General features: G+C 40.7%; 1 protein-coding gene across 1 annotated transcript in view; it reads left to right on the forward strand.

The window, feature by feature from the left end:
• Nucleotides 1–1,992: 1,992 nt before the first annotated feature.
• Nucleotides 1,993–11,839, forward strand: part of LOC311257598 (neuronal acetylcholine receptor subunit alpha-7-like) — a 23,093-nt gene continuing 13,246 nt past the window's right edge. Inside the window, exons 1-3 of the mRNA XM_084353320.1 lie at nt 1,993–2,076; nt 6,597–6,641; nt 7,700–7,809. Coding sequence (XP_084209446.1) covers nt 6,618–6,641; nt 7,700–7,809 — 134 coding nt within the window. The 5' untranslated portion in view covers nt 1,993–2,076; nt 6,597–6,617. The remainder of the gene's footprint in view (nt 2,077–6,596; nt 6,642–7,699; nt 7,810–11,839) is intronic.

Genomic DNA, 11,839 nt, shown 5'->3' on the forward strand with positions numbered 1-11,839 from the left:
TAAAAGCATCTGCTCCGACAGCTGCCTCTGGTCCCCTCACATTCAGACAGATTTCTATCCAATCTGGTCCATTACGGGCCAATCAGGACTGTTTGTAATACAAGGCAGGTTTGATGTGATAACAGGTCAGAGAGCTACCTTTCTGGTAGTAGTAAAGCTCTTCTTCGATTCAGAAATATGGATACCTCCAATCCCAGACATTTATTTTCAAGGATCCATTTTCAGATTAAAAGATCGATACCTAAACTCCGCAATTTGGGGTTCATGTGTGGTTTATCACAGTAGAAAGTAACTACACTATAATGAGGATCTGGTTTAGATTATAAACGGTTTATTGGAGTAGCAAGGAGTAGCTACGTCTGATGGCTCATGTGTAACAGTAACAACTCTGTATGTGATGCATGTGTGAGGACTGTGATGTACTGTTGCAACACCCCAAACAAGTTTTCAGAAACACAATTTAGAGTACTGTTAAGCTGTAATTTGACAAGGTTGTGACCGGGCTGCTATTTTTTTTTTCTCTTTGAAAGCGGACAAAGCACTGCCCAAACTTGCAGGCATCACTCTGTGCTACGTCACGTTTCATTGCTCTGCTCTATCTAATTGCATCCAGAGGCCTTTTTGGTCTGCGCCCGGTGATAACGCAAATGAATTGAGAGAGAGCAGATTAATAAGCGTTTACCATTCGGTGTTGCGATGCCGGGCTACTCCATGTGCATACACATGGGGTACTTGAGAGGTCCACAAAAAGAAATGGAGGTCGAGTCATTGTGCATGGTGTCATTACGGAGTCACTCTCCCAATCGCTAAAAACAGAGGGAATAAAACTATTAGCTTGATTTTACCTGCAGTGTGAAATCATTATGAGGAGCACGAACCAGTGAGCACACAAGTGTGTAAGGTTGAGACTACCACAAATGACTTGTTGATATGAATATGATTGTTTCATTGAGTTTTATGGTGAGACCAGTGACTCCAACGGCCGTTAACAGTGCAAACTGACAGTGTATGTATGTGTGTGTGTGTGTGTGTGGGTGTTTCTGTCTCCCTTTATTTTGGGACAAACAGATAGTGGTAAATATGTGTGGAAGGAGAGGTTGAGAGGATCAATAATGGTGATGAGAGTCGGGCCAACAAACACATCATTTTAATCACACTGGACCTGAGGACTACACCAACTCACAGTCCTGCCACTCTGAGTGTGTGTGTGTGTGTGTGTGTGTGTGTGTGTGTGTGTGTGTGTGTGTGTGTTACAGTCTGCGGATGTATATGCCGATGTCAGCACATGTGTTTATTTATACATTATTCATCAAAACTTTCAGCTGAACAGCAGACTTTCTCTCTTATACATTGTTCATACCAAAGGAACGTTCACAGGGTGTACTAACAGGAACAGTTTGGGACAAACTGTGCCGACTCAATCGTTGCAGTGTACGGCAGCGTGTTTGAAACTCCACCAGGTAAATAATAATCTGGCTGCCGGCTGGTGCCAGCTAAGGAAGGGCAAAAGGTTAGGGAGGCTATTAAAGCAACTTTTTGGATTAAAATTCAGCCTCAGTACACAAGAATATGTTCCAAAGTACAATTTGCAGTAAAGGGATCGCCCACGCCAAAACACTGAGAGCAATTTCTTTTAAATCCTGCCCCGGAACATCGTTCACCCGGCGCTAGATTTATGGTTAAAAATGCAGACAGAGAGACTGTGTCTATAAATCAAGGAGTGACCTTCAGAGACAATCTGTTGTGGCTGAAGGGTGGTACAATACCTTTAACTATGAAATATGTGTTAACTGCTGCTGGTTATGTGTGACAGAATAATCTAAAAGAACCACTTCCCAGCTTTTTCTGAGTCAGGACCCTTTCTTAATTTGATTTTTAAAGCAGAGGATGCTTTGTATTAAAAACAATCATCACGCAAACCATGTTTCCCCCACAGGTACCTTGCAGGGAGAACACCAGAGGAGGCTGTACAAGGAGCTGCTGGCTAACTACAACCGACTGGAGAGACCTGTGGTCAATGACTCAGCCGCCATCCTGGTGGAGCTGGGCCTCACACTGCTGCAGATCATAGACGTGGTGAGGGAGACACCTCTGACACTTCTTTATGTTTGTGTTTGGGAAGTGAAGGATGTAGGAAGTCTGGTATTTATCTGAGCACCACATTCAATTTTGTGTGTGGCTACTTTTGTATTATATTGTCCCCTGATGGTGTGTGAAATGTGTGCATGTTTGAAGCTGTGGGTATCCGTGGAATAAGCAGCATCATCAGGCTGCAGCTTTGTGTTTATGGCACATTGTTAAATGTTGGCGGAAGTAATGCACTTCTGCTGTTTGACTTTTATCACATAAAGACCCTCTGGACTGGGACACACAATTACAGCTGAGGACACGCTTGAAAGTGAACTGGCTGTGACCTCACCTTAACTCGAGCACTCCTTTAACGCTGATGCTCCTTTCATTTGAATCTGTATTCATCGAGGGAAAACTGGCTGAGCGTGCTTGTTTATCTGCAGAGATACTCCGTCATCTTGCTGCTCCACTGAAGCAGTGTTGGCTGCATTCAGACCCTCAGTGGACCCGCACGAAATAACGTGGGGGGGTTGCCTGGCAAAATAAGTTGAACTAATCTCAACTTCTTCTGCAGATACACAAATACACGCAAGCACTCATTCCTTGTCGCATGAACGCCGTATTTATACTGTTAAACTCGCAATCGTGACGAAAAGTAATTGCTGCCATGACTCTAAAGTTGTAAAACTTGGTCTGTGTGTAGTGTGACCTGTTGTGTAGTGTTTTGGTGTCTAATAAACATTTGAACACATTAATGTGTTACTCCAAAAGGACATATTTTATGTCTCACAATATCTTTGCAGCCTCTTGCGTCATTCAGTATGTCTAAATGTCTTGCTCCTTTAAAGTAGTCGCTTAGGGATGGGTTTACATTGCCTGTTTATTTTCCTCATCCGTATTTTCTGTAGATGAGAGGAGTCAAAACTTTTTTTTCCAGTCTTCCTCTGTCCTCTTTCTCAGCCAGTGACCCAGAAATCAATCCAGGTCTACTATCTTTAATGACTCTTCAAATTGTAAAAATTCTTCAGCGTCTCATTAACCCCCAGAGAGCCGAGAAAAACCCGTGAGACAGTTTGCATTAATCAGCCAGCCCGTCCACAGAGACGAGACAGTTTACAGACATGTTAGTGTGTTAAATGCCTTGAAAAAAACGAGTTTCATACCAGCCAGATGTCTGCCCTCATTTGTCAGAACACACAGATATACCAGTTTTTTTGTTCTTCCCACAGGGCCTCTTGCTTTTCTTTGGGGCAGTTTTAGGGTTGTTTGTCCTTGTTTTCTGGGAGTTCTCATCCGTCTGAGAGAAAGAGGAGAGGGATGAATGCTTGAGTCAGATTCTCTCGAGCTTCAAGTTAAATGGACAAGAAACCTAATTTAGAAACTGTGGTTATGAGGCCAGTTTACTGTTCGAGGAGAATCCCATGATTGGTTGGGAAAATGTTGTACAAAATAAAAAGGAGAAAGATTTTAACTTACGTAGCATTAGTTGATGTATAGAGGCCCAGAGGTGTGCTAGTTTACTGTAAATTCACTGCCATGAAGACACAGATGGTCATTCTCCTCATTTATTCATCAGCAAACAACGTCGACTGACTGATGCTTGCATGTTTCTAGGTCAGGTTCCAGGTGTCTCTCGGTAAGCGCACACAAACACGTTCATGTTGGAACGGAAGATCAAAGTTTAGAAAGTTTAGTGTTTGCTTTAATCGGAAGGAACAAAAGATGAAGAGTGGTCCAGCGAGACTGAGTGTTCGCCTGACAGCGCCATCAGCAGCCCCGCAGGAGAGACAATCCGTGTTGCACTAGGATTTTATAGCTCAGTTATGACCTGGAGGCACACGTTTACTTACTCAGGATGTGGAAATCTGATGTTTACACACAGTTTTCGCAGATGACAAACAAAGGCATTGAAACGTGAGACTAGTGTAGGCAGATATAGAGGTGTAGAAATGTGGAATACTGCTCTGCAATGGTGAAAGAAGTCATTAGATTATTTCCCAAGGTAAAAGTACCACAACTTCTGCGTAGAAAACACTTTGAAAAGAAGAATTTATTTAACTAGAATTACAAAAATGTACTTTAAGTATATGTAAAAGTAAAAGTAGGTAGAAATTATGCAGAAAATGGTTTCTGTCACTGTTTTACTGTGATGATTTTGGATTAATATTACTGCTGCAAACATGTGTATGAAGCATTTTACTGCATTTAACATTTACCAGTAACTTAACCCTTCAGTTCATCAGACCAAGTCAAGCAAGGAATACGGGAAGGTTAAAATTTATATTTCTCATAATTTAAGTATATTGAATATATATATCAGTAAAATCAACCCAATCATATAACCATCACACATAAATGCATATGTAACTGTTACTGTTTAGTAGAATGCTGTACTGGACCCAATAAAGGAGCAAGACAGGTAGAAGATATAAGGAAGTTTATTTAGCAACATGTAGTTGACAGTGAAGAAGGAACAGGCTCCGGCGGGTGGATCCACATGTGAGGTGGGGGAGACTCACAGTGTCGCAGGCCGAGGGCTCAGGTGAATGTGACACAGAGGATCCACAGTGAGGTGTTGGCTGGTGACAGAGGTGCTGGAGGCTGGGTGGTGGAGTGGCAGCGGAGCTGGTCGGTGGGATAGTCCGATCACTGAAGAAGTCGAGGAGAGTCAGAGTTAGACAAAACACAGGAACGATGCACAACTGGCAAAGTCAAACTCTAGAGACTGTCGAGAGACCATATATCTTCATCAGAGGACAAAATCATCTGGCAGCGAGTGGAGTGAAAACCAGAGTACTTGAGCTGGCGCTGATTGAACAAATGCACTGCAGGTGTGTGAAGGGAAGCAACTCCAGCCCACAGAGAAAAACACACCCAGCCTCTGCAGAGCACCTCTGCAACACACAACAACCAACAAAACACAAAAAAAGGCCACAAAAAGTCCAAGTCATGACAGTAACTGTGTTTTTCATACTATAGTGTTAATTTTCTTAACAGAGATGTTATCTCAGGACTACAGACAGGGACTGTCCCTGTCAAAAAAATACAAACAGTTAAATAAATAAATGTATGAACCAATGAACCACGAGCACAATCTCAGTCAGTGTGTACAGTATATTTAATGTATGCTCAATATCCACTGTAGCTGCAGGCATTCTGGTTTTCTGACCTTGAAAAGGTGACTGAAGTTAATATTTTCAGGTTATGAGATTTATGCGACCCACAATTCTGTTTTCATCATTCAAATAAATCACATTCACACACACACACACACACACACACACACACACACACACACACAGACACACACACACACACACACCACTGGGGGATCAGAAATGTCTGAAGGGACACACATTACCAGTTATTACTTTCAGCTGTGACTTTTGCTCTTTTCTCGATCATCTGGGTCATCTGCATTCACAAATGACATTACAGATGGGTTTGCAATATCTGCAACAAAGTTTTTCAGCACCAAGCTCAGAAAGAGGACAACAAGAGAGCGAGAAAAACAGATAAATGGATTCAGTGCATTGAAAACAGGGAACCTCTTTGATCCTATTGAGCCTTCCCCTCCTCTGTGCGAGCGTCCCTGTTCTGACTTTTTCACTTGGAGCAGAAAGTCTGATGCTCACAGAAATGCAAATTTCACCTTGCAGCGAGAATATGAGAGACATCATTTCCCAAATGCTATATGGGCACTTTGAAAACACTTCTGAAGTTCATTCTTGGTAAAGACACAGGCTTCAATCTTCAAAATCTGTAGATTTATTATCTTTATTTGAACAATCATAAATTATTTATACAAAGACATTTATAGTTATTGCTTTAAAACAGCTAAAGTGCTGTGATCCAGGTGGAAATTAACCAGGATATTTTCTCACTAAGGAATCAGCATATAAAACATGAAACAGAACTTATGAATCATATAATTTACATGTAAAATATAAATGAAATCACTATTTTTACATTATTTTACTGCTGATGATTCTTTGCCATCACCCCCTTCATGGACAATACAGTTAAGCTCAATCCTTTTGGTAATTGGTGTAATTATAATAGTGCTTTTTCAGTTTATTATTATTTAAAGAACATATTTAAGTGAAATAAGTAAACAGCCACACATAAACCTGTTAGGAATCTGTTCATTGTGCATTGGTGAGTGAAGATAAAAACACTCCGTAGAGCATCCTTTCCTATGAATATGGTTTGATTTGTTTCATTGTGTTTTGTAAAGGAGCCAGCGTGACATTTTACAGTTCATCGCCATTGTTTAAATCCACCTGGGCCTACAGTAGTTTAGCTGTTTTAAATGGGTTGTGTAATTTGTTAGATGGCTCCACCGTGAGAACGTTCAACAGACCTATATTTTTTTACACTTTTAAACAATGCCTGGTGTGATGTGGAGATGGAAAATAAATGCAGAGTTGCAGGTGACAATTTTTGAAATATTTTAAATAAAGATCTACACTGCTGTTCTCTCGTATGCAAAACAAAAACTTACTTTTCCTTTTTTTTGTTCTCAGGATGAGAAGAACCAAGTGCTGATGACAAACGCCTGGCTGCAGCTGGTGAGTCAGAGTTTGAGAATTGCACGTTATTATCAACTTAATGTGCTTTAATTATATTTTGGATTTTATTACTCAATTATCCTTCATTATGACTGTGTTTCTCAAATTACTAGTGCCACTACATTAAGCGCTCGATGATGACACTGAATCTTAACTGTGCACATCCAGAGTTACACGTTATTTGCCAGATTCATTCATTTTTTTTGCTCTCAGTCTGATATTTACCGTATATTATTACATCAGTGCAGTTTGCTCATTTAAGCTATCTGCAATTAATTTATTTATTTTTTCTCACAGTTAAGTTCCATATTAAAACTCTCAAAACTGGACCTCAGCCACTAGTTGTTGCTGACCGAGTGAGAGACACTGCTTGTGTGCGCTGCGATGTTCGATGCTGGCATCAGCACACTCAGGAAAACATCACTTCAGGCAGATTGTCAAGCAGAAAGTGTGACAAATGGGAGGAGGAGGAAGAGGGAGGAAGAGTGCAGCGTATTTAAGTGGCAGTCAACTTGATTGTTAATGGACTTAATGCCAACAGGAGAAAACAATCCACAGATGGATCCACAGCCTGGAGCCAAATTATTCTGCGCAACATTTATAGTTACAGGGCATTATGCCTGTTGCTGGTTTTAAATTAAAGCTCTATCTGTGCATTGGATCCACAGCCGCTGTGGCTTTATTGTACTGAATGTAACTAGTTGGCTCAAAATCGTTATAGACTGCTTAAAGCCATCGGGTATGCCTGCACAGTTAGAAATATGTTGACAGTAATAATCTATACCTTTCTTACTGGATAACTTTATTTACTGGATAACTTTATTTCTGTTAGATTTTGAAAACAGCAATAGTGTGAGGATCATTTCATCCCTCCATGTTTTAAAATTTCTTTCCTGGCAAGATACAGCCCATATCTTTTCCATCAAATGTGCCATTTTCTTTTAAAAGTCCAATTAGATTAATTCAACTAGACAAAGCAGAGCATGAGTTATTGAACCCTTTTTAAAAAAGGCCAAAGTCTAGTAAAAAAAAAAAAAAAATCTCTTTCTCTGTCTCAGTACTGGACAGACATCTACCTGAGCTGGAATCCAGACAACTACCCCGGTGTCCAGAACCTGCGATTCCCTTCAGACCAGGTGTGGACCCCTGACATCCTCCTTTACAACAGGTAAGAGCTGCTTTTTCTACTCAATTCTTTCCTGAACGTGGCTGTAACTTAATTTACACTAAGGATAAAGTGAAAATGTTGAGTTACAAGAAACCTATTATGCTTTTTTTTCTCTCTCCTGTCCTTCAGTCTTTTATATAGGTTCTTGTGCATGTAAAAGATATTGAAAGTTAAAAAGGACAACAGAAGCTCCTTTCTCCCACAGAAAACACTGCTCCTGAAACGCCTCGTCTGTAGTCCCACCTTTAATTCCGTGACTTTGTGACATCACACTACGTCACCATTTCACACATTTGCATAATGTTTGCCTAGCGGCTAGTTTGGCACGTAAGAATTGATTTAGCAGAGCTGTCCTGTTATTGTTAGCGGTGCTGGGTCAGGCATGTGTGAGCTGACCAATCAGAGGAGACTGGGGGCCTTAAAGAGACAGGAGCTAATATGTTGGTGCAATGTTTCAGACAGAGAGGGAATACAGAGCTGCAGCACTGGACAGTATGAGAAAACTGATGCATTTTTGAGCACTTAAGCATGTAAACCTATTGTAGTGGTAACCCAAAATGAAATTATGAACTTGAAAATGAGCATAATATGTCTCCTTTAAAGGAATCACTCACATATTTCCATCAGGACTTGGTAGAGACCAAAAACAGAGCTGTATGAGGAGTAAATAATGGACTAGCATTCATCAAGTGGCTAAATTGAGACTCCAAATGTTGCTTAAGTTGCTCCGTAACAACTGGATGTATAAATATGCATCTGTTTGCTAACAAGTTTGCAAGATCAACTCCAAACGTGATGATATGTTGATGCTGTGCTCACAACTTCTGCTTTGCCGAAGGGATAAGAAAAGTTATAATAGGATAATCCTTTATCCATCTCCCAAAGCTCAAATTCAGATGTTACAGCAACACAAAGACAGAAAAAGTGTCCAAAAAAGTTCTATGTATAAGTTTGAGAAGTTGTTCTATATAAAAGTTGTACTGTTTTTTTGTGTTTTTTTTGTTGTTGTTTTGTATAATTATTTTTTTTCCTGCTGCCAAAACGGTGTTATAATCCACCATTGTCACTTCTCTACAGCAGATAAACACAACTGTCAGAGACTGGATGTTTTTTTTACAAGTTTTTTTGGGGAAGTGAGTTGGAGTGATTGACATATCGGTCTAATCCTCGTGATACGCCGCTATTTTATTAAAGTCTCTCTTTAATCTACACAAACCAAAACAGCGTGAGAGTTACTGTAAGCCTATGTGATGAACAATCACATCCAATCAAACACAAAACGCCAGTGACACCGCTACGGAAAGTCAAAAGTGAGTCATTCAAAAAACGCATACAGTAATTCTGCTTCATTTACTTACTGTAATTTCTCCACTGATGGAAAGAAGAGTTGCACTGAACTGACTTTACGCTCCCCAACTGCTTCAATCTAAAATCAGTCAGTCAGTGTTTTTATAATTCATTGTAGTGGCTGACAAAGGCTGTGGATGTCCTTGGTGAATTGATTTGGACTTGCCTGTTAACAGTAAAGGCGCTAATGTGATAAAATGCTAAATAGCTACAGCAGAAATTTGTTTTAAATATTATGGAGATAAAAAGGCTGAGGTCAAAGAAATGAATAAAAGATACGGTTGAGCGAGCTCTTTGCATTTGATTCAGGTCAGGCTGGTGCTGTTTGCTTATCCACTGTTCTTCACACTTCTCTGCGAGGCTTTCTCGAGTCAATTAGAAATGTAGGCCAGTTCTTCTTCTTCTTCAAAACAACTAATTGCGTTGCGGCTGCATGCTTGAGTGAGGGACGGATGGTCTGGTCTGAGACTGAGGGGAGAGGAAGATGAAGAGATGGACAGAGTCAGTCACAAAGAGGAAGAGAATGACACAGATACAATGTGTGAAGGACAGAAGATGTTGGTAGTTGGACAGCTGGTCTTGGATGGAGATAGGAGTCTCAGATGTTTCTCCTCGTGGCCATATTTCTCCCCCGATTCACACACTGAAACAAGCACATGGCACATCGCAGGAACACAGGGACAAAACAAAGGTTTGGGGGTATTAACCCAAATTTTAAAAGCTCAGCTTTTAGACCTGCCTGGATTACCCACCCTAATCTCCCTGCTCTCACCCCGTCTCTGCCATTTACCCTCTGCCTCCACTCCTCCCTCGCTCCCTCCATCATCCACCCCGCCTTACCGTCTCTCTCCTCATCTCATTCTATTTGTGTCTCCCTCCATCTCTGTTTCATAACTCACTGTCTCACTATAATTCACTCTATTCAATCAACTCTTTCTCTCCATATTTTATCGTTCCCAGCCTTCACCGACTCCTCTTGATAAATCATCCCATCTACCTGTCTCTGTCTGTCAAGGTGTCAGCATGTTACTCTCCCCCCTCTTGTCACAGTCTGTTTATGTCTCGCTAGCTGCTCAACCGACCTTATCTGGTGCTGGTTACTCTGCTACCTGCTCAAATCTGGTCACACATGAAAACGACTGTTTTAACAAAAAGTAATTTAAGACATTACTGAATTGCTTTTCCAAATATGTATTGGAGCCAAAATAAATCCTGTCTGGATTATGTTTACTTGTAGTGTTTTATCTAATCCAGGAAAAATATGCTGCACTGGAGTCAAAGGAGGACAAAACACTGGACCTGAGACACGGGTTTGTGTCCAGTGTCTCACATGTTGTCATTGGCTTAGAAAGAAAAAAAACATTTTGTGCCAATCTATCAAGCAGATTCTGAGATATTTCACAGGATGAAGGGCCGTCCACACCAAGAACTATAATAATAATAATGTGAGCATCCACACTGGTAAATAATAAAGTTTGGTAAACAGTCACGCACGACTGAACAAACAAAACCAACCACAAGGAAATGGTTTTATGAAATTCCTCAAAATTGAGAGGGGTGAGGAGAATTCAGTACTCTGCTATGAGAGTTGTTGTTTTTTGAAAACAAATTTAATTCATACTTTTGAATGTGATCAATTAGCTGACATAAAAGCGGTAGGCTACAGTTATAAATATGGAAAAATGTCCCCAAACTCAAGCTAATTGATTTGATTGAAATTCTGATCTCAACAGATCTCAACAATGTCGTTCCCCACTGTCGTTGTTATTTATAGTTGCGGTGTGGACACCACTTGAGTTGGAAAGATTTTTAAAACAATCTATTTATAGTTATTGTTGTAGTTATCTTTCTTGGAGTGAACACTTGGATCTGCTGGTTGTGCCAGGGATCAACAGAGTCATCCGGATTCATCCTCTGTTGACTGAATTTCATGCCAATACAGCAAAAGTGGTTGACGTGTTTTAGTCTTGACCAAAGTGGTGGACGGACCAACATACCAGCATTGCCATCCCTAGAGCCGTGCTGCTGGCGTGGTTTAAAAGACCACACCTTTCCCTTCACCATAAAACATGAGTCATGCCTCAGTCACCACATTGGAGATTATTGGGAAAACAAATCAAATGAAAATTAACGTAATAAAAAAAAAAAAACACGTATTCATCGTAACCTGTTGAGAGCAGCCATACATGTCTGATACAGTTTGGGAAATTGAAAACAACATTGCTGATGTTGCTGTTTTTCAGTCTAAGACTCTTGCTTACCTTGTTGAAGTTGGACAAGTTGAATGGTAAAGTGAAGCCAAGGGGCAAGATTCGGTTTGCAGCTGAGCCACAGGGTTTACATGCCCCCTGAGGAGACATTAAAATTTACAGTTTTCAGCAATAATATGGATCACTGCTGGAAACACACACACACACACACACACACACACACACACACACACACACCTGACTAATTACACCACGCACCTCCAAGCTTTCGTCTCACTAACACACAGTAAATATCTGTGCACGCAGACGCACATATGTTACAAACAAATACACTCCTAAACACCAGCCCACCACACATACACACTCTGTCACACAATTACAGACAGTAATGGCACAACATGCGCCATTACACAGTGGGCCATCAGTGTGCAGCCAATAACACGCTGGTGTTGAATAGCAGTCAGGCTTATTAG

The sequence above is a fragment of the Pagrus pagrus genome (assembly GCF_965226575.1).
Source record: "Pagrus pagrus genome assembly, chromosome: 5".
Lineage (NCBI taxonomy): Eukaryota > Metazoa > Chordata > Actinopteri > Spariformes > Sparidae > Pagrus > Pagrus pagrus.